We start from the raw sequence: 26113 nt of genomic DNA, 5'->3' as shown, positions 1-26113 counted from the left end.
ATTCCCAGCACTGTTTTATGTTTTGTTTCTATGTGTTCCTTTATTCAGAGGGGCACTTTGTCGACTGGCACCGAGAGCAGCTGATCCAGCGAGCCTCCAATGTGGAAGCTCTGTGCGGGAAAGTGCTGAGCACTGAGCAATGCCAGAGCATTGTAACTGACCCACTGAAGATGTGGAAGCTGTACAAGATAGTGCCGAGCTGGGACACGTGGCGAAAGGACCGGCTCTACCAGGCACTGAAGGAGACAAACCGAGCTCTTGTTGAGGAATTGGAAGGTAAGTAACTGGTGCAAAATAAATTGAAGTTCCCCAAGCCCATCCCAGTGGGAGTGCTACCTCATAGAATCAGAGAAGATTAGGGTTGGAAGAGACCTCGGGAGGTCATCTAGTTCAACCCCCTGCTCAAAGCAGGACCAACACCAACTAAATCATCCCAGCCAGGACTTTTGTCAAGCCTGACCTTAAAAACCTCTAAGGATGGAGAATCCACCACCTCCCTAGGTAACCCATTCCAGTGCTTCACCACCCTCCTAGTGAAATAGTGTTTCCTAATATCCAACCTAGACCTCCCCCATTGCAACTTGAGACCACTGCTCCTTGTTCTGTCATCTGCTATCACTGAGAACAGCCTAGCTCCATCCTCTTCGGAGCCCCCCTTCAGGTAGTTGAAGGCTGCTATCAAATCCCCCCCTCACTCTTCTCTTCTGCAGACTAAATAAGCCCTGTTCCCTCAGCCTCTCCTCGTAAGTCATTTGCCCCAGCCCCCTAATCATTTTTGTTGCCATCCACTGGACTCTCTCCAATTTGTCCACATCCTTTCTGTAGTGGGGGGGACCAAAACTGGACACCATACTCCAGCTGTGGCCTCACCAGAGCCAAATAGAGGGGAATAATCACTTCCCTTGATCTGCTGGCAATGCTCCTACTAATACAGCCCAATATGCCGTTAGCCTTCTTGGCAACAAGGGCACACTGCTGACTCATATCCAGTTTCTCATCCACTGTAATTCCCAGGTCCTTTTCTTCAGAACTGCTCCTTAACCACTTGGTCCCCAGCCTGTAGCGGTGCATGGGATTCTTCCCTCCTAAGTGCAGGACTCTGCATTTGTCCTTGTTGAACCTCATCAGATTTCTTTTGGCCCAATCCTCCAATTTGTCTAGGTCACTCTAGACTCTATCCCTACCCTCCAGCGTATCTACCTCTCCCTCTAGCTTAGTGTCATCTGCGAACTTGCTGAGGGTGCAATCCATCCCATCATCCAGATCATCAATAAGGATGTTGAACAAAACTGGCCCCAGGACCAATCCCTGGAGCACTCCTCTTGATACCAGCTGCCAACTAGACATTGAGCCGTTGATCACTACCTGTTAAGCCCGACAGTCCAGCCAGCTTTCTATCCACCTTATAGTCCATTCATCCAATCCATACATCTTCAATTTGCTGGCAAGAAGACTGTGTAACAAAAGCTTTGCTAAAGTCAAGACACATCATGTCCACCACTTTCCCCATATCCACAGAACCAGTTATCTCATCATAGAAGTCAATCAGGTTGTTCAGGCAGGATTTGTCCTTGGTAAACCCATGTTGACTGTTCCCGATCACTTTCCTCTCCTCCAAGTGCTTCAAAACGGATTCCTTGAGGACCTGCTCCATGATTTTGCTGGCATCTCTCTAGGAGTTTATCCCTTGCCCATCACTGTGGTATCTGGGCTGAACAAGGTTTACAGATTCCCCCTTTGGTACCAGGGAAGGAGCTGTGAATGAGTTATTAATGGCCCAGTAGAATTAACCCTTGGTTAACTGCACTAGTGACCATGGATTTGCAGAATGACACAGCTGCTAAAACCTCCAGCCATTGCTGGACCCACCCTCATCCTAGCAGCCTCTCTCCCTCTAAACCCTCTTTCCTAAAACCACCCCACCTTGCCCTACCCCTTCCAATATTCCTCCTGGATCATCCCATTAGACAGGTGCTGGGAGCTGCTATTGTGTTAGCTGGACAGGGGCTGTGGGCCCAGGAAATGAAATGAGTGGCTCTGTTCACCAGGAAACAGTCATAGCTTGGGGTCTAGGAGCTGAGAGCTTAGCTGCCATGGTGAATGTACTGTCAGAATCACAGGAGGGAAAAGAGCTGGACAGCAAAAGTGGGGAAGGGCTTATCTGTGTGTTTCTGGAGTTCACAGGAATGAAGGTGGGCAGGTCAGCCACAGACAAGTGCTGCTCTGGGTCCTCAGTTGCTATCCGCCCGTCATGGCATCTGACTGGTCTTTGGTCAACCAGTTGTTGCTGTGTAACTGTTCTTCAGCTGCTGCACCTCACCCCACAGGTAGCCATATTTCAGTACAGGATGAGCAATCTCCATCTCTACAGTCTGTAAAGCATTTTGAGATTCCTCTTCATAAAAGGGATGAAAGAAATTAAGGTTCTTCTCTGAGGGGCTCTGTGTTATTCTCGCTTGTGGGGTTTGGCTCCTCAGCACTGGTGTGGTGTGGTGTGGCTCCCTTTCATCCCCTCCAAACCCTGCTTCCAGTCATTTATAATGTCCTTCCCCCTAGTTCCTAGCACATGAGGGGTTCTCCGAGTAGAACAAACAGACAAATGAAAGGTCCTCTCCCCTCTCTTTCCCTTATGAGAAAGGGGAATCCGAGTGAAGACAAAGAAAGGCAAAGATAGCCTGTCCTTCAGGCAGTCTTTCTGGATTCAGCCCTTTGGGCTTGGTCTAGCCACAGGTCTATTGTCTTTAGTGGGGTCTACCTCCAGCCCCTCCTCTTGGGCTGTCCTGCTTCACAGTCGGTCTGTGCAGCTTCAAGAGAGGTGAGGCCTGCAATGGTCTCCCTCTCGGCTGACCTGTCTCTGTTAGCAGTCTCTGTGGGGGAGCAGCTCTCCTCCTGTTCATCACCTCTTCCTGTGGCAGGTTTTCCCTTTTTAAGCTCCCCCAGTCAGGCAGAAGAAGCCTTACAGTGCACCTTGTTAGTGCCCAACAGGCCCAGATGGCTCTTTTGTCTCTTCTCCACTGGAGCGAGAGCACATCACTTCACAGCTGGGCAGTAGAACTGCCTTCAGAAACCCTGTCCATTGCGGGTCGGGGGACGGGAGGGCTCCTTTGTGGTGCTTATGTCATGTCCTGCTTATAGTGCAGAGAGCCAGTTGGGTGAGACTCAAACCAACTGAGACTGAGGTGATGTGGTCTGATTGGGAGAAGCAACAGGAAGAGATGGTGTGGGTGATTCCTTCCCCTTTGACTGAAGGTGTACACCCACCTTTGGCTGGTTGGGTTCACCATCTCGGAGTCTAGTTTGAATCCCAGCTGTTATTAGAAGGCCAGGGAGCAGCGGCAGCCAGGTCGGCTTTTTCTATCTAGTCGGCTGGGAGGCTTCAGCTCCTCCTTCTGGACACAGACCTTGCCACTGTCATCCCTGCCTCTGTCCCCTCTGCATTAGAGCTACTCAGGGCCTGCATCTGGTGCAGAATCTGACAGCCCACTTGCTAAGCAGGGGCCATTTTGTGAGCAAACCTACACCCTACAACCTGCACTGGCTGCCTGTGGGTCTCTAAATTGATCTTGGTTTTGACCTATAAAGCCCTAAATGCCTTTGGATTACCCTCTGTCCACCTCTCTCCCTTTGGCACACTGCTGCTGTTACGGTCAGCAGAGGAGACCTTTGCTACGAGAGAGGGTGGCTGGCAGGGCATTCCCTCTCAAGGCCCCATCCCTTTGGGACTCATTGCAGAGGTCTGGAGTAGCCCCAGTGTAATGGCATGGAGGTCAGGTGTGGATGTACAGGGAGTTTTTATTGTAGTGTATATAAATCAAACTAAATAAATGATAAAATCAGTAACTGACTGGTTTTTTTTTTGTTGTTGTTTTTTTTTTTTTGGTGCTGTCCTTCTCCCCAGGGAAACATTTTGTTGACCGGCACCGAGAACAGCTGATCCAACGCGTCTCCCAAGTCAACACAGTCCTGAATTTTCTCCACGGGAAGGTGCTGAACAGGAAGCAATACCAGAACATCAGAACTAAAACAATAAACCCAGAGATCATGTGGAGGCTGGAGCCCCAGGGCTTCCTCTGCCCGACAGCGACAGCAGCTAACAGAGACCTCATTGGAAAGTCACAGAGTAAATACACAACACCAAGAAAACATGCTCCCTCTGTGCTGTGAAGGGGTGGTACCCAGTGCTCATCCCAAAGAGGCCACTAGCTCATCCCTCACCCATCACTGTGGTATTGGGGCTGGGACATGTGTGTTCAAGCAGCCCCCTCAATACTGTACCATGTGCAGGTGTGTGGAGCGCGGGGAGATTATTTCAGTATTTGGTGCTGTTGGGTCCATTCCAGGCAAAACTAGCTGCAGCTGCACAATCCAGAGCGGGGCGTCCCTCACCCCGACAGGCCAGGGTTTTGTTACCCCATCAGCTGCAAGCCCCTCCCCGTCATGGCCTGGGGAGTGATGCAGACACAAGCGATGGGGCTCTGATTTGCCCTGTCTCACAGAGGAGCTGTTTGTACCAGTCACATCAGCTCTCAAACCCCTCTCCGCTCTGGGGTGAGGGGCTCTTACATCTGGGTTTTTCTCTGGGCCCAGATCTAACTCCAGAGGGGTGTGGGGTGGGGGGGGGCGGGGTGGAGAAACTACATTAGAGAGCAGCAGTGATTGGTGAGCACAGTAAGTGATGGGGCTGCAGGTACCTCCCGCTCCTCTCGCCCCGACCTCCTGCCCTCTCTGCTGGGTGAGCACCGTTTGATAGTGAAAAACTGGGACCGGGGTTGGGGAGGGGGAGAAAATGGGGAGAGGGCTTCCCTCTGCCACCCTGGGACCCTCTACAGCAGAGTGTGCAGTGGGAGTGTCGATAGTTGTCCCTCTCTGCCCCCTTCACTATTGTCTCCCAGACCCAGCTTCTCTCTGCCCCCTCCCCCCGACTCTCACAGCTCTCCTTTTATAAGGTCTGGCAGGTGAGGGGAGAGAAGGGACTTGGGGTCCCATGAGGGAGAGGTCTCCCCCACAGGGTGGTGGGAGGGGCAGCTCTTGGGGGTGAGTGAAGCTGGCAGGGTCCATGGCCATTGGGGGTGTCATGTCCCCTTTTAATACCCCTGCTCCAAGGGCTCTTCAGCTCCATGAGACTGATGCTGTCTGTCACTCTTCCTCTGCTTCTAGCCCTCCTTTCCTCCCTCCCTGAAAATCAAGGTCCATCTGCTAACACTGGATTCAGAGTTGTGGGTAAGTTATTGCACGGCTCCATTAACCCTTTGTTAACCACACACAGGGACAAAGCAGGTTAGTCTGCGGAATAACTGTGTTCCTAAAACCTCCCATTGTCCTGTAGCGGGTGGCCTGGTCCCCTCGCTGCTGCCTGATCGTCCCTGAAAGCTTCCCATTATGACCTACCCCTACTAGAACCCTTGCTGACTCATTCCAGTATGTTGGTGATAGCATCTGTGTGATCAGAAACTAATTTTGTCTCTGGAAATGCCATTACCCCAGACAGCCTTAACTCTGCCCTCTCACCATGTCCCTGAATCTCTCCCATCCTCCTTGCAAGGCAAGAGTGTGTCAATATAAAGTGTCAGTATCCCATTAGGTAACTTCTCAATCTCTCTGTCCCAGCGGTGTCAAATACCCAGCCTGCTTTGTATATTTGAAACCCCTGATGATTACCATGAATACCATTCCATGGCCATTGGTGATTCCCTGTTCTATTCATTCCCTATGGGGCACCTGGCATTGGCCACTGTCAGAAGACAGAATACTGGGCTAGATGGACGTTTGGTCTGACCCAGTCTGGCCATTCTTATGTTCTTAAGTTCACAGAAGATAGGTCCATCAATTGCTGTTAGTCAAAATGGTCAGGGACGGAACCCGATGCTTGGAGTGACCCTAAACCTCTGACTACCAGAGGCCAATAGTGGAAGATGGGTAATAAGTCCATAATTGCCCTGTTCTGTACACTCCCACTGAAAGTCTGGCACAGGCCACTGTCAGAGACAGGACACTGGGTAGGATGGAACATGGTCTGACCCAGTATGGCAGCTCTTATGTTCTTTATGTTCAGTGGCTGGCCCAGTGGGGCCCCCACTCCTGATTCCCAAGGGTTCACCTGGAGCAGCTGACACACATTCTTCTGCAAGCGGCCTCTGCACATTCCCACTCACAGGTTGCGCTGATGGGGCAGCTCTCACAGTGGAACCATCTCCTAGCTAGCAGTGGCCACTGGAGTGCTTTCACACCCCTTTCCATCTCCCCTCACTCTTCCTGCATGGTTTCAGAGTAGCAGCCGTGTTAGTCTGTATTCGCAAAAAGAAAAGGAGGACTTGTGGCACCTTAGAGACTAACGAATTTATTTCAGCATAAGCTTTCTTGAACTACAGCCCACTTCATCAGATGCATTCAGTGGAAAATACAGTAGGAAGATATGTGTGTATATATATATACACACACACACACACACAGAGAGAAAGAGAACATGAAAAAATGGGGGTTGCCATATCAACTCTTGAACGAGACCAATCGATTAAGGTGGGCTATTATCAGTAGGAGAAAAAAAAACTTTTGTAGTGATAATCAGGATGGCCCATTTCAAACAGTTGTCAGCAGTTTGAACAGTTGTCAAACAGTTGTCAGCTGTTTGAAATGGGCCATCCTGATTATCATTACAAAAGTTTTTTTTTCTCCGGCTGATAATAGCCCACCTTAATCGATTGCTCTCGTTAAAAAGTTAGTATGGCAACCCCCATTTTTTCATGTTCTGTGTGTGTGTGTGTATAGATAGATAGGGGAGAGGGTGAAGGGAAAGCCCTCTAACACCTGGTTCTAAAGGATCTGTGACCATCAGATGCAACTGACCAGCAGAGCAGGACCTTGCAGGTGTCGTCCTCTTCTAATAGAGCCAGGCCCCAGGAATGTACCTCTTTGGTTCCAGCACCACTGCTTCTGGACACAGGAATATCAACAGGCATGTGGCCCTATCAGCTGCAAGATGGCACTTCATAGATTCAACTGGATCAGTTCTGAGACCTCAGTCTCAGTCTTCGGAACCCAGAGCAAAGTCAAGGGGCCGTATTGAGGACTAAAGGCATAATAAGGACCTTAATCCTAATGAAATGAGCCTTCTGGTTCCCTTGGCAATACCAGATAAGACACCTGAGGCTGCCTTGGATTCATTGGTTCCTACCAGATCCATGATTACTGTGGTGGTTCAGGCTGACCACTCAGATCCCCAGTGAGATCAGAAAGCCCTTCAGGCAGCACAGGACACAGTGCCCTCATGGCAGAAAGGCAAAGGAAAGAAACAAAAGGCAGCTGGGCCAATTTCTTCTTTTCCTGTCCCTCTGCTCCCATCCCCCAGAAAAGAAGAGGCTGCAAACTGTCACTAAGTCCACTCCCTTACAGGTGAAGGCTTCCCCAGAAACACAGGAACCTCCCCAGAGGAACCTTACTGGCTGCCCCAAGAGATACGCCTTGCCATTCTCGGCCCTTAAGGTACCAAAGCCAGCAGTGTCTTCCATACAGACCACTTCAGATTCGTACTCTGATCCACAATCTAATGCTGGATCAGGCCAGGATCCATCTGACACTCTGCCTTCCCCTTCCTCTCCTGAGGAATAGATCTCTAGAGAGCACTATAGAGACTCTTGGTTCCAAGTGTGTAGACCGAGGGAATTACCCTTCCTCAGTGGGGCATTTGAGAGAGGGTACTGGAGGTAATACCATGGGCCAGATGGCCATATTGGCCTTCACCTAGATATCATCATAACTACAGATTCAGACTGGAGTTGGACAGCCACATAGAGGACCTTCTCCCCAAAGGGGTCAAGGGAAGTCTCAAGCACCGGATCTGCCTTGATGTCTCCATTCCTTCTTCCAGTACAGGCTCTGTTGCTGGTCCCAGAATTCCTGTCTGAGGAAGAACTTGAGGGGCTATAGAGCTCTAAGAGCCAGATGTTCAAATTCACCATGCAATAATGTGTGCATGTTTTTTTGGCTTCTTCTCCTTCAGAAGATGCTCTGCAATTCTATGAATTGGTAGGAAGGAGCGGGTAACGGGATGGCTTCAGCCCTAGCGTTCCAACACATCTAGCATTTGACAGTTTGGAATCACCCTCGAAAAGGATTATTCTAGTCCTACAGGGTTTGCAACCAGAAACCAAGACAACAAAATCAGGTTGAATCCACCCCCGGGCAAGCAATTGTAAGAAAGCTGACAAACTATCAACTTCCCCTTGAGGGATTTTCATACTCGCCCTGCTCCAAACTCATTGGTAGTGGCAGCTGCTGTTCAGAGAACAAACAGAGGTAAATTCCATTCTACCCCTTCTGATAGAAAGGGCCAAAAATTAGATACCCTGGGTTGGAAAGTTTTCTCCTCTGCTACATTGAGCATTAGAGTGTACAACTACCGGGCAGTAATGTCTCGGTATCAATACCACTAAGGGAGATGATTGGTCTATTTGCAAAGTCTCTGCCAGAAAAGCAGAGGAAACTGGCCAGAACATCCATTTTGGAAGGCCAGCCAGTGGCAAAACATGACTTAAAGGCTTGTTTGACTTCTGAGATGCACCTTCCAGTGTGGCAGTTTCAGCAATTACACTAAGATATAAGTCTTGGCTTCACTCTTCTGGTCTCCCTCCCAAAAACAGAACCAGGGTGGAAGATCTTCAATTTGAGAGGCATGGATTATTCAGGGCTGGAACTGATGAACTTCTAGAAAAGATAAAGGAAACTGTGTCTACAGCTGGATTGCCTGAGATCTCTAAGTCATTGAGGAGGAGGTTTGATGTGCCAATGTTCAGGTATCACAGGCAGCAATACCAGTTGTCTTTGTCTTATTTAGTGAAAAAGAAACAATATCAGCAGAAACCCCTTGCTCATCTTCAGCAGAGAAGGGAGGACTTATAAGCCCCATCCTGAAGGGAAATTAGTTTCATCATCTACTTATGCACCAGGTCCTTGGCCTCAGATTTGACGAGATCCTTGAAAACCTCTGAGCAATTTCTACCCAATCACTCACCCCACCCCCACTCCCACACACACCTTCAGAAACCATCTTTCTCACTCCTTCAACACCTGGAGTGCCATCACTATGGACAGATGGATTCTGGAGATTGTCCAAAGGCTTCTCCATTCAGTTCAGTACCCCTCCCGCCCCCAACCCTCCCCTTACAGTATGGGCGAGACAATAATGATTTTCAGACCTCCTAAAGATATCACAAGGAGTCTGTCTGTCTCTCCTATCAACCACATATTTATTGAGCCATAAGAATGATTGGATTTGCCACCCAGACCCACCATATCTTCTCTTGGCAGCATGGACCATAGGAGTCTGTTCTGCTCAAAAAAAGTTCAAGTCACTTTCTCAAACTCCAAGAAACAGCCAACCTGCAGGTGTTATGACCTTAAGTGGAAAAGGTTCTCTTAGCTCTGAGCATAAACCCAATTTCAGCTCCTGTTCAACCTGCATTGGAGTACCCACTTCATTTGAAAAAAGAAAAGGAGTACTTGTGGCACCTTAGAGACTAACCAATTTATTTAGTCTCTAAGGTGCCACAAGTACTCCTTTTCTTTTTGCGAATACAGACTAACACGGCTGCTACTCTGAAACACTTCATTTGAGATGCTTAAGGCTTTTCTTATTCACGAGAGTGCATCTTGCAGCTTTTCTTATCCATGAAAGTGCATCATGTGTTAATTGACAATGAGATTGTATTTAGTCATGACTCTGTAAATAGATTCCTGAAGAGACTAATGAATGTCTACCCTCCAGTCAAGGAACCTGCGCCAACATGGGACCTCCTTCTCATACTTAGCTCATGAAACTGCCCTTTGAGACTTTGGGAGGTGAGTTAAGACAGTCTTCATTGTGGCCATTCTATCTGCTAGAAGGGAAGAGTTACAAGCTCTTATGGATGACCCACCATTTATAGTCTTCCACAAGATAAAGGGGTTCTTCCCCCTCACCCTAAACTCCTCCTCACAGTGGTAACAGAATTCTATCTCAAATATTCAATTCACTTGCCAGTACATTTCCTAGCCCTCACCCTCAGTCGGGGGAGGTGAAGTTACACGCATTACACACTCCTACGTGGCTCTGTCCCTCTTCCAAGAGACCACCAGAGCAAAGGCGGCTTCCATGGCCTACCTTAGACATGTCCCAACTTTAGAGATCTGCAGAACTGCCACCTGGAGCTCTGTTCACACCTTCATGGAACACCACTGCCCTGATCTGGCACCCAGATTGGAGCCAAATTGGTAAGGCCATATTACTATCACTGTTTAACTAGGACTCCACATCCCACCATCCAGAGACAGGAGTGCTGCTTATCAAACTGTCCCATGAGAGGGATCGTGCTGAGGCCACTCAAAGAAGAAATTAACGTTATTCACCTGGAGCTGGAGTTCTCAGAGATGGACTCTGCACATTCCTACTCCCTGTCCACCTTCCCCACTTCCTTAGGGTCCTAGTTACAAATTTGGACTTGAGGAGGTGGTGAAAGGAACCAAGGTGACTGGAGCGCCAGGCCCCCTTTCCTAGCCAGACCCTCAGCACATACAGGCAGGGCAAGAATAGGGCAGGAGGGCGCTCCAAAGGGCACTGCTGTCCACCCTCAGAACTGTACCGTTGGCGTATTCCATGAGTGGGAATGTGCAGAGCCAACTTCAAAGAACTCCAGTTCATGCACGTGCATGGAAATCTTTCTATCGTCTTTTAGGTTTACAGGCTGAGAGCTCTTCCTGGGCAGGGGACTCTGCCTTGCCATAGGCCAGTACAGGGTGCTGCAGTGATGGAAAAATAATAGTACAATGAAATTTTCACCTACTGCCGTCCAGTTTCAAACCTCTGTTTTCAAGGAAAGATGTGGTCAAAGTGGGAGGTAGTGTTGCCTAGTGGATAGCACACTGGACTGGAACTCTTGGTTAATCTGGTTGGAGTCACTCCAAGTTTAGATCTGTGTAATTGAGATCAGAATCCAGCCCTGACTTCACTGACTCAGTGAGGTTGTTCTGGATTTACACCAGGTTCACTGAATTTGGCTCAGATTGTTTGGAATTTTGTCAGTTTCCATTTTTCTTTTCAGGATGCATTGATGAAGACAGTGACTCCGACCCCAGTTCTGCTGCAAAGACAGAGGCGGCAGGAGGTGAGTGGTGCTGATTGTAGCTCCACTTCTCTCTCTCTCTGTCTCTCATGCACACTGGCCTATCGCAGCCACATGCACGTCTGCTCTCACAGTGCCAGTGGGTCCACTTTATTCCTTGCAGTTACCATTTGGTATAAGCAATTCGGCTTGTGCACAGCCTCCGAGTGCAGTAGGCTCAGGATTCTCTTTCACTTCCTGTCCCAAACTGCTATTTGTGCAGCTTCACTGGGTGGCCGTTCGCCAGCTGCTGTGCCCCACCCCAGAAGTGGCTACATTTCAGCACCAAAGTGAGCGATTACTGTGCAACACTGCTGTGCAGCTGTTAACCAGCTGCCCCAACCCCAGAAGTAGCTGCATTTCTGTGCTGCCAAACTTCTGCCATACTGCACAGACCCATAGGTCTGATCTGGGTGACAGGGAGGTGGGAGGATATTGGACTAGATGGGCCTGTTGGTCTGATCAGGGGCAGCAGGAACGGGTCGGGATATAAGGCTAATTGACCCCATAGGTCTGCTGTGCCCCATCGCAGAGGTGGCTACATGTGTATCCCTGGAAAGCAGTTTGGGATGTAAGGCGCCTGGGAAATAGACAATAATGACATTATTATTATTATTCATCACTCCCCAGAGATCATCTGGAAACAGACCCTCCTGCCCTCCACTGGGTCTGCGGCTGGTGCTGCAGGTGAGTGAGGTTCAAATTGCCCAGAGTTGCAGGTGGTTTGATGGGCCTCGCTCATGGCTGAGCAGAAAGAAACAAAACGTCCCCTCAGCCTGTTGTTCTGACCATCCCCTGATCCGACCCTGCCACCACTGCCCTCATCACCTGCATCAGGTTTAATCTCTGGTGCTTGCAGGATCACTCTGGGCTCTCCCCTCCCTCTTCTGCCCCCACCCCACATCCTGCCCACTCTTCTCCCCTTTATGCCTTGACCCTGTCAGGGTTCCCTCCCCACTCTGAACTCTGGGGTACAGATGTGGGGACCTGCATGAATGACCCCCTAAGCTTATTTCTACCAGCTTAGGTTAAAAACTTCCTCAAGGCACAAATTCCCTTCCTTGTCCTTGGACAGTATTGCTGCCACCACAAAGTGATTTAGACAAAAATGCAGGAAAAGGGTCACGTGGCGTCCCTGTTTCCCCAAAATATTCCCCCAAGCCCCTTCACCCCTTTTTCTGGGGAGGCTTGAGAATAATATACCAACCAACTGGTTACAATGTGAGCAGAGACCAAACCCTTTGGTTTTTAGGACACTGAAAATCAATCAGGTTCTTAAAAGAAGAACTTTATTATAAAGAAAAAAGTAAAAGAATCACACCTGCAAAGTCAGGATGGAAGGTAACTTTACAGGGTAATAAAAAGATTTAAAACACAGGGGACTCCTCTCTGGACTCAGCTTCACAGTTACAAAAAACAGGAATAAAACTACCTCTTAGCACAGGGAAAATTCACAGGCTAAAACAAAAGATGATAACCTAACTCATTTCCTTGCCTCACTTACAATTTCTATAATTCTTAGATGGATTATTCCAGGTATATTTTCAGGAGATGTTGTCCCTGCTTGGCTTCTCTCTCCCTCCGGAGAGGGAACAAATAAAGAGAGCACAAACAAAACCTCCCCCCGCATATTTGAAAGTATCTTCTTTCCTTATTGTTCCTTTTAGTCAGGTGCCAACTGGGTTATTTGAGCTTCTTAACCCCTACAGGTAAAGATTCAGTACAGCTGCTCAGGAGGGATTTTATGCTACCCTTATCTATATGTTTATGACAGTCCCCCTCACTGAACCCATCTATCCTGTGCCGTCCCACCTTCTCCCTCAACACAGAGCCCTTCCCCCAGGCCTTGCGAGCCCAGTGGTCCCTGCACAGCAGCAGCATCAGAGCTGGGTTAATGCACAGAACAGATGCATCTGTGGGGGAGTTTGCCGATGGAAATGCCCAGATCCCATTGCTCTGCACGGGGGATGGGGGCTCATTATCCAGTGCTGTGAGAAGGTGAGATGTGAAAGGGCCTTTCCCCCTCTCTGCTGCAGGAGAGACCAGCCGGAGCGAGGATTCCAGCAGGGACCCCTGGGGACAGGACAAATGTGACTTGTGTCCCAGAGAGGAGGTAGAGGATTGTGGGATCACTCAGATCCTTGTCTGTCGGTCCATCTATTGCCTCACCCTTCTCTCTATCTCTTCCCCTCCCCCTCAGCCATACCTCTGAGAATTACACGACTGCCCAGACCGGGGCATCTCTGTCCCTGGGAAATGACTGACTGTGGGGCTGGAATCCAGCTGACTGTGGGGCTGAAATCCAGGGAATGACTGACTGTGGGGCTGGAATCCAGCTGGTCAGAGTCCCCCCCTGCCAGCCATGCTGCCAGGGTCCCAGGCCATGGAAACAGCCCCCAGCTGAACACTTGGCCACAGCTGCCCAGATTCCCTCTGCAAAGAGCTCTGCAGTGGGAAATCCCCAGTGGGGCCAAGTTAATGCCAGTTCCTGTGTTTTAGGATCCTCCAGAAGAAATACACCCTGAGACTGTTCAGGGCCCAGATGGGAACCAGGAGATGTACAGGTAAGAGCTGGTCCTGGGAGTTCGGTGTCACCCCCTCTGCAACCGTCTATGTCTGGGAGCGCAGGCCAGCTCCAATCACACTGAGTGTGCAGCATCCCATGGGGTGGGCTCAATGTAAAGAGATGCTCACGTGGGTGGGTAGAGCAGAGCAGGTAGTGGGGTGGCTGGAAACCAGGAGTCTTGAGAGCTCTGGGAGGGGTGGGGGTGTAATGGGTTAGAGCAGGAGAGCTGGGAGTCAGGATTCCTGGGTTCTATCCACAGCTCTGGGAACAGTGTGGGGTCTAGTGAGTTAAAGTAGGGGGGCTGCGAGTCAGGAGATCTAGGCTCTATTCTCAACTTTAGCACTTGCTGCTACTGAGTGACCTTGTGCAAGTCCCTTCTCATCTCTGTCCCTCAGTTTTCCCATCTCTAAAATGGGGAGGAAATTGTTCCCATCTTTCACAAGGAGGCTGAGGAGGAGTCAGGAGTGCCACAGGGCAGTCTGCACCCTGTCCTGCGATGCCACACAAACAGCCTGGGACACCTTTTTCGCCTTCCTCTGTAGCATGGGGCATGGGTCACTTGCTGGAGGATTCTCTGCTCCTTGAAATCTTTAAACGACGATTTGAGGACTTCAGTAGCACAGATATAGGTGTGAGGTTTTTTGCAGGAGTGGTGGGTGAAATTCTGTGGCCTGCGTTGTGCAGGAGGTCAGACTAGATGATCATAATGGTCCCTTCTGACATAAATATCTATGAATCTGTGAACCTTCTGTTTGTTAGCACCTCCATGAGTGTTATTTTTATAACCTCCCCCAAACCACCATCACAGTCCTGCACAGCAATGTTTTCTCCAGTCCTCAGCCACTTTCCCCTGGGAGAGGAAGAGCAAGAGATTTTGCCACCCTGAGCTCTGACTTCTTCCCAACTCTGCCAGCCCCCCGGCTCTGCACTTCCTTCCAGTGCTTCTTAACTGTCCTCTCAGCTAATGGGATACTTAGCTATGATTTTGTAATTATAATTAGCAATATTAGAATTGGAAAAGTTGCAGAGAAGGGCAACAAAAATGATGAGGGGGATGGAACAGCTTCCACGTGAGGAGAGATCAAAAAGACTGGGACCTTTCAGCTTGGAAAAGAGACAGCTAAGGGGGGACACGACAGAGGTCTATAAAATTGTGACGGGTGTGAAGAAAGTGAGTAAGGACGTGTTACTGACGCTTTCACATAACGCAAGAACTAGGGGTCACCAAATGAAATTAACAGGCAGCAGGTTTAAAACAAACAAAAGGAAGTACTTCTTCACACAATACACAGTCGGCCTGTGGAACTCCTTGCCAGAGGATGTTGTGAAGGCCAAAACTATAACTGGGTTCAAAAAAGACCTAGATAAGTTCCTGAAGGATAGGTCCATTAATGGCTATTAGCCATGTTGTTCAGCGATGCAATCCTATGCTCTGGGTGTCCCTAGCCTCTGATTGCCAGAAGCTGGGAGTGGACAACAGGGGATGGATCACTTGATAATTGCCCTGTTCTGTTCATTCTCTTTGAAGCATCTGGCACTGAATACTGTCAGAAGACAGGACACTGGGCTAGATGGACCATTGGTCTGACCCAGTATGGCCATTCTTATATTCTTAGCTTATCAGCCTCCAGTCTGAGTAGGTAATGAAGTACTCCACTCCCCCATCAGGTCTTTCCTGTGGGAACTGATTAATGCTTAAGTGTTTGGAGTGCTGGGCCAGCAACTAGCTTTCAGTCTTCCAGTTAGACTGACTCTCCTTAACTCCTAACAGGGATGGAGTCTGAGAAGGTCCAAGTGTTCTCATTATCACCCAGCTTTTGTTGTTGTATATAGAGTAATCCTGATATCGAAGCACAGGGCTGAGCTGGAGCTAGAGTTAAGGAGATAAATGTGAGGGCACCTGGGGTCAGTTGGAAAAGGTAGTGAGATGGTTCCAGGCAGTGCTGTTTAACCCTTTTCTCCCCATGCTCTGCAGGGTTCACCTCCCAAGGGCAGGCTCATTCCGTTGCTCTGAAACTGAACTGGGGTTTGAGGTGATAGCAGCCGTGACCATCCAATATGGATACGACTCCTGGGATCGGCGTCTGAGCACATCTGAGAAGCAGCAATGGATGGTGTCCGGCCCTTTGTTCAACATCAGGGTAGAACCAGCTAGGGCCGTGGCAGCCGTTCACCTCCCGCACTTCCTGTGCCTCGCAGGTACGGTAGTAAAATACTGCTACAAACGGCATTCTATAGCTCCTTTCAGCCACACAGGAGATTTCCATGAGCCAGGTTTTTAAAGGTATTTAGATTAATAGATTCCAAGGCCAGAAGGGACCATTGTGATAATCTAGTCTGACTTCCTCCATAGCACAGGCCAGAAAAGTTCCCCAAACGTATTGCCTATCTTTTAGCAAAACATCCAATCTTGATTTAAAAATTGCCAGTAATGGATAATCCACCACAATGGTTAATTACTGTCACTGTTAGACCTTTCTCTGCTAGACTGAAGAGCCCATTTCTACATATTTGTTCCCTATTGGGGTTCTTATAAACTATGATCAAGTCAGTTCTTTGTTAAGCAAAATAGATTGAGCACCTTGAATCTCACTGTAAGGCATGTTTTCTAATTGTTTAATCATACTTGTGGCCCTTCTCTGAACTCTCTCCAACTTATCAACACCCTTCTAAATGTAAGGTGCTACACTTAGGGAAGAAAAACCAAATGCACAAATACAAAATGGGGGATAACTGGCTTGGCAGCAGCACTCCTGAGAAGGATCTGGGAGTTGTGGTGGGTCACAATCTCAACATGAGTCAGCAATGCCATGCTGTTGCAAAAAAAGCAAATGCAATTTTAGGTTCCATTAACAGAAGTATAGTATGCAAGTCACGGGAGGCGATAATACCGCTGTACTCAGCACGGGTTAGGCCTCAGCTGGAGTACTGTGTCCAATTTTGGTCACCAATGTATAGAAAGAATGTAGGAGCAGAGCCATGACAAAGATTATTCCAGAGCCATGGGTTCAGTAGGAAATTGGGCAAAGGTCATTTGATCTTTTGGGACAGGAAGCAAGAAACACTGGTTTCAAAATGCTGATCTCACACTGGGGAGAGCAAATGAGCAGTGAGCTGTCCACAATGGACATTTCCTCCAGAGCAGGGAACAGAGTCCTGACTCTCAAGCCCTGATCCAGCCATTAGGCAGTTAGGGGAACAAGACAGGTAAAATCTCACGTTCTTTGTTGTCCTTCGACAGCAGCAGAGGTTGACATTTCTCAGCTTCAAGTGGCCCATTTTGTTGACGGGGGGATGACCCTGGAAAGTCCAACACGGGTGAGGCCGTTCCACGCCGTGCTGGAGAACCCCAGCTTCTCTCCAATTGGACTGCTTTGGAAACAGATCTATTCTAAGCTATTTCCTCCAATACACACCCTGGTGCTGCTTTATCGGTCCAGCAGGGCTGCAGACGTAACCCTCCACCTCTACTTGATACCCAGTGATCTCTCACTAGCACAGGTAAAGGAGAATCCAATAATAATATACTGTAGATATACATTGTCCAGATCCACAAGCTACACTTGTGCTGAGAAGAAGGAGTGAGCTGCAACATCCTCTAGCATGCACTGTAGTGAAATAACTGCACAAACCAGTGCAGTGATGTGTGCTTCTGAGGGCCGAGTGACTCCAAACTCACTCCCCAGAGTGTGATTCTGCCTCGGAAATGTTAGAAAGGATTTCCGTTGAATCTGAGTGAGTTATGCCCAGTCCCATGTGACTGGGATGGGGCATGCTGCCTACCTGGGCCACACAGATAAGGAAGACAGCTTAGACAGAGAGCTCTGGAGTTCTGGGCTGGGTTTATATATGGGAAGGAAGGCAGCCGGGTATGGCTAAACAGCCAGATGGCTAGACAATTAAGCAGCTACACAGAGGAACGAGTGCATCACATGCAGCCCTCCCGTCCCCCAGGGTTACCTCCTGTGCATTGCGCTATGTGTACATAAAGGCTTTCTCACACGCCTCTTTGAAGCCCTGTGTGAGGACCGAAGAGACTGTCTGTCTCAGGCCTTTGGAATGGTTCAGGACTGTCTGGGCCTCTTTTTGCTTCTTGGAGAAAGAAGGCCTGAGATGCTCATTATGTGAAATAAGGCCTGCTGCTGTCCCCACCCCACATCCCTGCTGTTTATGGTACAGCCATCAGGGATATCCTCCAGTCTTAGAGGTTTTTAAGGCCCGTCTTGACAAAGCTCTGGCTAGAATGATTTAGTCGGGGTTGGTCCTGCTTTGGGCAGGGGGTTGGACTAGATGACCTCCTGAGGTCTCTTCCAACCCTAATCTATGATTCTATATATAGTCTGGTCTCACCTGGCTTTGTTGGAGGCCCTCTGGAAGGTACAAAGCAGGTTACTGTCAGTTCTTAGTCCCTTAATTTAATATGGATCCAGCCATGAAATGAAGATGGGGAGCAGATTTGACTTTCCTTATTGGGAGCAAAATCACACTAAAAATGCAGGTTCCTCAAGGTTACTCCTTGCTTGCAGCTTTTGTAATGCCACTGCCCCTGGGATCACAAAGACTGTTCTCCCCGATGGCTGCGATGTAGCAGTTAAAAAGGAATCTGGACCCTTTCTCCTCTGGGCCCATCCATCTCTCTTTGGATCTCCAAGGAATAATGGTGCTTGTACTTCACAGGCGATTGAGGACAATGAAATGAAGTACCAGTCAATAAGGGTGCGCAAGCCTTCTAAAAGCAAGCCCCTACGCTTCGGCTCTTGTTCTTTTGTATCCAGTCCCTCAGAAATAGAGGTGACACCTAAGGTATGTAAAATTTAAACTCTCTGCTTCCATGGAGGATTAACAATATTAAGGTCTGTTGTGATAACTGGGTCTGCAAATTTACCATTATTGCGAGCTCAACTGTAAAAAGTGAGTGTAAGTTCATGAAGCGTCAAAATAACCCATAACAATCAGTACTGATGGGAAAAGGTACAGAAGGAGACAGACTGAATTAGTCCAAACAAAAAGGCCCTCTGGATCTAATGCAAGGACTGTGTTAAGATCATGCCTGGTAAACAAGAAAATGTGGGACTAGAAATCAATGAACTAAACTTGGTGTATCAGATAGGCCTAATTGGAGGACAAAATTATGAGAGGATGGGCTGTTCCCCTCACTCCTTTTTGGGGTCCTTAAAGAAAGAGATTTGGGGAGAGAAATTTGGCTACAGGAGTGAGCTCCACCTTGATAGCTGCCACTCGCCCCGTCTCCTGGGACCCGGACCTTCTGCATCTCCATCCTGAAAGATGTCCAGACCAGACCAGACCAGGAAGAGGAAGCCAGATGACATCGCCACCTCCACCGGCTTCAGCTGAATCTCAAGTACTACCTGGGATGTGAGACTTTGTCTCTCTTCTCCCCTCCCCCATGTGTTCTTTCCTTTCCCTACTTTATTTCTTTTCTGTCCTAGCTCTCTCCTTTTTCCATCTGTCTAATGAAAGTCTGGCTTAGCCAGCCAAGTCTGGAGATTTTGAAACGCTGCTGTAAGCCTGTGACCAGAAAGATGCAGCTTATAGCTATGCCCTAGACAGCCGGACTCTTGTACGAGTTTGCCAGGTCTCGGACAGGCTGATCAGACAATGTGCTGGGCCTGTGCTTCTCCAGCAGCGAAGTAGCCAGTGAGAGTCAGCATCAGAGACAAAAGCACCTTCTTTCTTTGCTGTTCTTTTCTCTCCCCTTTTCTGTGTGCTTGTCTTGTCTTGTTTTGTCTTATAGGAAACAGGATCAGACTTTAACAACAACAGTAACTATGACAACTCCAGCCCCTCTCAGCTAACTTCACTTTTCCCCAAAGAGCACAGTTATTACCATCTTTGATACCATCTGAGACATCAAGGTGGTTTTTCCTTCTAAAAACTCTCTGTAGCGAACAGGAAAGGGAACAAGGGATATTGTTACAATCAAATCCTTATTTACTACTTTACATTTCAAAGACTTCAACTGTTTTTCCTTCTGTTCTGTATCTTTAATCAGAGGTTATGGCACAGGATGTAGAGGATGGCTCAGTAGGGGGCGCTCTCACCTCACAGTCAATGTTGACCCTACTGCCCTGAGACAGTGCAAGGGGGCTCTGTGCTGCAGGGAGCCCTGGATGACAGGAGGCCAGTGGAGCTATTGACAGGGGTGGAGAAGGCAGAGACAGGGAAGGGGTTGGAAGGGGAGGTGAGGAGCTGAGCTCAGTATGAACCAGAGGAGGCAGGGCGCTGGCAGAGTGGGTAGAGAGGCTGACCTGGGAATCGTCCGCACAGAGGTGGGAGCTGAATCTGCCCCTCTTATGCTTTCAGTGGGACAGTTGGAGTGAACCAAGAGGGGCTCAGTCAGTCTGAGGGCAGAGCGAGCCCAGGGGCAGGAAGTGAGTGAGAAAGGGATGAAAGTTATATCGACGGCTACTGTGTTCCTGGTAATGGGAGGTCAAACGCAGAAGGCCCCTCCTGCTCTGAGAACTCAGGGAGGATTATTAAGGATACATATGGATTTGGGGAGGATTGTTGAGGATCCACATGCATCGCCCACTCCTGCTCTGCCGGCTCAGGTGGGCTCACCCCAAGGGGATGACTTCTCTTTGCTGCAGGAGTTGGAGTTCTCCAATATGGCAGTTCATCCCCTGGATCCAGACATGGAAATCTACACCAGAGACTTGGGGGGCAAATTGGAGCTCAGCCTGGTGGAGAAGAAAAAACAGCAACAGATCTGGGAGACAACTGTGAGACCAGGTGGGTTCAGCCAGAGATCCTGGCAGAGGGGAGAGGATTGTGCAGGAAGACCTCTCCCCGCATCTGCTTGTAGTTGCTAGGGCCAGCCGTGTGCACACAATAAGGCAGGACACATGTGCACAGCCACCTCCTACAGCCCATGGGAATGTGAACTGGGGCTGGGCTGGGTGAGGGAGAGCAGAGGAGCAGGTTTGGAAATGCCCATTGAGATCACATCACTCTAGTCCCCAAACAGAGGCACCCAGCACTGTGCTGCAGTCACTCTGCCTACCATGGCCATGGAGAATCTCACAACAACCGAGGGGGGAGAGAATGCTCCAATTCTTGCTCCCAAACTCAGCCCTTGCCTCTCCAGCTAGAGCAGCTCCTTCAGGGATCGGGTCTGTGACACTTGGCTGGGAAGTTGTGATTCCACCCAGAAGAGGGCAGGGAGCACAGACACACCAGCTAACTCATTGCTCCCTGGCTGGCCTCGGACCCAGGGGTAATGTCCATCCATCCAGCCTCACTCCCAACCCAACATCAGACCCAGAGTGTATCCAGCCTATAGGTGGAGACTACACCCAACTAGGACAGTGCATTGGTTGTTGTGCCCTCATCTTTCATTGCTCAGGATGGTATTAACTGCATTAGCTCCTGACCTTGCATTCACCAGCATGAAGACCCATATCTCTTTGCACAGGTGCCCTGCGCTCCTGAGAATGATCACTGAGCAGAACTGAATCTCTCAGCATTGTTTTGTGCCTATTGCACCCATAAGTGCATCATCCTTTCTTCTTGTCTCATCTCTCCCTGCTCAGCCCAGAGGAGTCAAGGGGCTCAAGTTCTCTCAGCCATATGGCCACCCTAGGTCCTCCATAGTCCTAGCACAAGCAAACATTGTTCAACCCTCTCAGCTATATTAAGGTACTCATCAAAAGGACATGACTGCTGTCTAAACCTGTCCATCCCCTGCTCTAACTACCAGCCCACACTCCTTCACATGGCTAGAAGAAGAACCCAGGAGTCTGGTGCCTTCATTCCAAGACCATCTTTCCCTCCCTATTCACAAACTCAGCATGGTGGGTGCTGTAAAATGGCCTGATGCTGGTCGGTGCTGAGCTCCTGAACTCCCATGTGGAGTGGTGAGCACTTAGCCCTCCTCAGGATCAGGCCGTAAGAGTGAATTAACAAGCCCCCCTCTTAGCCTCACGGTGAAGAGATCCATGGAAATTACTGCTCAGGGCAGTAGCTACAGAGATACAGAGTTAGTACATGGTAATTAACTGCACTGCCATGTGAGTGGCTTAGCCAGTCAGATACCAGATTTCGAGTGGGATCTCTCATGAGCAGCATGAACCCAGTATCTGATTCCCTCTTTCCTTCTCTCTTCCAGGGGATGTGAAGCTTCCTGGCTCCACCCCAACACGAGCAGGTCAGTAGGAATTCATGGAGCTTGTGATCCCGGTGTCTAATCCCAGTTGTTCTCTCAGAGGCCCAGATCCTCCTGCCTGCAGCACAGGGGTTCGGGTGGAGAAGCCCCATTAGGTCCCATCAATTCCCTGTCCACTTAGGGGCCCAGGTAAGGATCCCAGGGCCCTGCCCAGTGGCGAAGAACCATCGGGTCTTCTCCAGATCATCTTTAAATCCCAGAGGATAAACTGTGGGGGGATCATCCTGCCTTGGACCAGTGTGAGGATAGGCTAGATGGGACCTGAGCAACCTTCTCCACCTTCGCTGCCAAGCTAGGATTGTAGGATTCTCCTCTACTGTGTATTTCTCTGGGGTTTGATCACTTTAAATGGCAATAGAGCTTCCCTCGAGGACACCATTCCCCTGTCCCCTGGATCTCTCTGTTAGGACATGACTCTGGATACTAGAGAACTAGCTGGTCTAACACCACAAGAGAGTTAAAATATTCACGAAATAGTGGTGAGTTTACTGCCCATTCTCTCTGTAGGATACGTAAAATATCTGTTTTTCAGATGAACACTGAGGGGTTTTTTACTGAATGTTTGTTAGTCCCAAAAGGTTCTTTGAACTTTAGCATCAGTGACAATTCATTTACAAAAGTCATGCCGGGAAATGTATCACTTCTCCTATTTGAGATGTCAGTTATCCAATCAGTCAAGTGCTCCTTGGAAGAATAATTTAGCTGGCTGCAGCTACTAAAATGTCAAGTAGTTAACATTATTGACATTTGTCCCTTTACGGTTCCAGTATTAACATACTATTGAGTTGAACTGGGGCATTTCACACCTCTCTGACCTATTTTTTAAGTTTCTCTGTAGACTTGGACAGATGCCACTGCATCTGTTTATGTGAGGGTTGCATTAAAAGATTTTCTTTACAACTATAAAGGCTAGCTGGGGAGTTGTTTTTTAGTTAAAATAATAATTGATGGGGCCACATAATACATTGTACATGGGGCCTTAGGAAGAGCTTGTCAACCACCATTGTGGAGGACTGATTACTCTACAGGGCAAGAGGAAGGTGGGAGCTGGTATGTCCCTGTCCATCCATCAGTGGCCAGTCTCCAGGAAATCAGTTGACTTCATGTCACCAGTTCTCATTGTCCCACTTAGCTCTCTGTCCTCTGAGCCTCTGATCCTAGGGAGAGGGGGTGAGGAAGAGGAGCTGGGAGAAGGTGGAGATACAGAGGCTGAGGGAGGAGGGAAGGCAGGCACTGGAAAGCATAAAAGTAGAGACATAGTGACAGACAAGGCTCTGTTTTCAGCAAACATCCGAGACAAGATGCCTGAGACCTTGAGAGATGCCTTGCAGGAGACTCTGGATGAGCTGGGAAGTGAAGATATCAAGAGATTCAAGTCCAAATTGAACCATATGGAGCTACCAGAGGGGTACAAGAGGATCCCCAATGGGAAGCTGAAGGAGGCTGACCCTCTGGCTGTGCGTGACCTGCTGGTGCAGTACTACAAGATGGATGGGGCTGTTGAGGTGGCCATTCAAGCCCTAAAGGGAATCAACCAGAATGAGCTGGCAGGAAAGCTTGAGACGGACACCAGGTGAGTGAGGGTTGGGTGGAGCTTCCATTTACTCCCTCTTGGCTTCAATTTCCATCTCTTCGATCTGACTATTTCAGCACATCAGGCTGTGGCCTTTTCCTGGAAGGGTTTTTATCTTTCTCTTCCATGCTCAGCTCTCCAGGGTCTGAGGCCTTTGCAAGAACTAACAGACATTACAGTAAAATGATCAGTCTCTCTCCTCAATAGTTGGCATTTTCAGTAGAGCATTCTCTTTCCGAAAGCCCCCCTGTCTTAGACAGATCTGGGGTCCTCTTCCATTGTTACAGATAATTCACACACAAAGCCAAAAGCTTTACAATGTGTGTGCATTGAGCGATTCCTTCCCCTCCCCATCCCCTGGTAAGACGGGAGTCACATGGGCCCACATCTCAAAAGTATTGGATGTCAAATTCCTGTTGAAATCAATGGGAACTAGGAGCCTAAATACTTTTGTGGATCTGGGCCATAGTGAGCAGCAAGATGTGCTGAGTGCACAGGACGGCTCCATCCAGTGGAGCCCTAAATCTCTGTAATGTTCTGCAGGAGAATTCCAGCTGGCACTGATTCCGTATGTAGCCGTTTTTCTGCAGTGCAGTTGGGATCGCCCATCTGAAGATGAGCGCACACCCGACAGAACTGAACTGATCACAGCTGGTGCAGCGAGGTCTCTCCGTTTGTCTGAAGAAATGTTAGCGAGATTCAGTGCGAGCCTTTCCATGCACCAGATGGCCAATTACAACAGCACGTCCCTGAAGAAGCAGAAGTCGCATATCACCACAGCACAGCTCCCAGGGCTGACCCCGGAGCAGGAATCTGTTTCCCAGGCAGGAATTCCTTTGGTGCTGATCACGGTATTAGCTGAGTGAGTCACAGACATTAACTGAGGGGGCCCCCTGATGAACTAGGGAACTATTGTTCCCATGTCACAGCATGGACTGGTTCTTTGGGGGGCTGGGGCTCAGCTGCAATGTGCTAGCCTTAGCCCACCTGCCCAGGTGAAGGGAGTGACACCCAGGACCATATGATGGGAGCTTGTGACTGGAAAGCAGTCTGCTGAGAGCATAAGGGCAGCCTGAGCTCCCTCCGGGAGAGTCTGGGGTAGGGAGCCTGCTGCACCGATGGCACCTGATACCTCTCTGAAGCCTGGAGAAAGACCTGCAAGGAGCCAGAGCTTGTTGAGGCATTAGCCCCAGCTGGCAGGGCTACCAAGAACAGTGAGCAGGAGACTGGGCTATAAAAAAGGGGAAACCATTATAAACTGAAAGGACTAATTGATCCAGGGGAAGAGGGCTGGAAGGCTTGGACTTTTACTTTCTGATAATGAAGAACATTAGGGGAGCAGCATTGTGAAAACAGCCGCTATGGTGGCTTGTTTTAGGTGAGATTAGAAGGTAAATTGAGGCAGCGGCAGGCCTGAAGCTAGACAGGGTAAGTCCCTGTCTGGAGTGGCTCATGACCATGAACCAGATGCCTTAAACTGGTGGTATGTTCTAGAATTAGATTTTACCAAGCCAGTAACAAATGTGAACTCCTGGATCACCATAAGAGTCTTACCATGAAGTCCCAGACAGTCCCCTTAGACTCTCCAGGCAAACTTGGCTTAGTGATAAATGATCATTTACACCAAAAAACAGACAATATTCTGGTTGCTTTCAGTCCCAACAGACCCGTCCTTTACTCCAGCTCAATTGGTACCCTAGATCTTACACCAAAAACAACGCCTGCAGCCAATCCTGTAATAATAAAGCTGTAGATAGTTTAACTAGGAAAGAGAAGTAAGAGAACTAAGCACAGGTTAAAGAAAGCAAACGTATACAAACCAATGAGTTACCATCTAAATCCTAAGAGTGACAGAGTTGTAGTGAGCGACTATTCCAAGTGACTTCCAGGGCAGACCCATGAGGCAGCCACTGGGGATCTCTGGCTTCAGTTTGGTTTCTCTGGCCCTTTGAGAATTCAGACATCAAAGAGATGAAAAATCTTCATGCCACCTGTTTTTATTTCTGTCTTACAGCAGATGGGAGGAGGCCTTCTGCACATACTTCTCCATGGGTGGATGGAGCAATTAACAAAGCTTTTGTCTTATAATGGCCCACCTAAATTTTGATAGCCCTCCTGGATGGGCATGGTTGGTACGGGGGTAGGGGGGACAATTCCTGGGCCTGGGTTCACAAGTTCAGAGAAAACATTTTCCAAGTTATAAAGCAAAACTTACATATTGTCTTGTAGCATGGAATACAGACTTTACAAGTGAGATTAATGCCTCCAGCCTCCTCTATGCAAATAAGCCCCATCCCCATCCCCTGGGGCTAACGAGGACTCAGATGGCCCTGTGGTGGGAGGGGCACTGGAAATGTCCCTGAGGTGACCTGACACAAGGGAGCCGGGGGCTGTGTGTGTGTCTCAGATTGAATGCCCCTTCCTGGCCACCCACTAGGGCAGCTGTGAGGGGGATCCAAGCCTCTGTACTCTCAATCCCCTGGGGTGCATTAAACTTTTGGGACCTGAATGGAGTCCTGCCGCTGCCCCAATCTCGGGCCCCCTAGGCCAGTGGCTCTCAACCTTTCCAGACTATTGTACCCCTTTCAAAAGTCTGATTTGTCTTGTGTACCCCCAAGTTATACCTCACTTAAAAACTTACAAAATGAGACACAAAC

The 26113-nt window shown here is 49.0% G+C and overlaps 2 protein-coding genes across 2 annotated transcripts in view; both read left to right on the top strand.

Moving 5' to 3' along the window:
• Positions 1 to 174, top strand: part of LOC119566347 — a 36951-nt gene extending 36777 nt beyond the window's left edge. The window contains exon 9 of the mRNA XM_037898999.2: positions 49 to 174. The gene's annotated coding sequence lies outside the window, so the exon portion shown is untranslated. The remainder of the gene's footprint in view (positions 1 to 48) is intronic.
• On the top strand, positions 57 to 26113 carry LOC114022253 (caspase recruitment domain-containing protein 8). The gene is made up of 14 exons (XM_037899001.2): positions 57 to 276; positions 3899 to 4120; positions 5158 to 5220; positions 11073 to 11135; positions 11763 to 11819; positions 13169 to 13245; positions 13632 to 13696; positions 15674 to 15897; positions 16940 to 17199; positions 18376 to 18501; positions 20310 to 20451; positions 21827 to 21865; positions 23168 to 23456; positions 24000 to 26113. Exons 1-14 carry the CDS (start codon positions 171 to 173, stop codon positions 24067 to 24069), a joined length of 1803 nt encoding a protein of 600 aa, XP_037754929.2. The 5' UTR covers positions 57 to 170; the 3' UTR covers positions 24070 to 26113.

The sequence above is a fragment of the Chelonia mydas genome, chromosome 6, assembly GCF_015237465.2.
Source record: "Chelonia mydas isolate rCheMyd1 chromosome 6, rCheMyd1.pri.v2, whole genome shotgun sequence".
In the NCBI taxonomy this organism is placed as follows: Eukaryota; Metazoa; Chordata; order Testudines; family Cheloniidae; genus Chelonia; species Chelonia mydas.
This window is presented reverse-complemented; position numbering and strand designations above follow the sequence as displayed.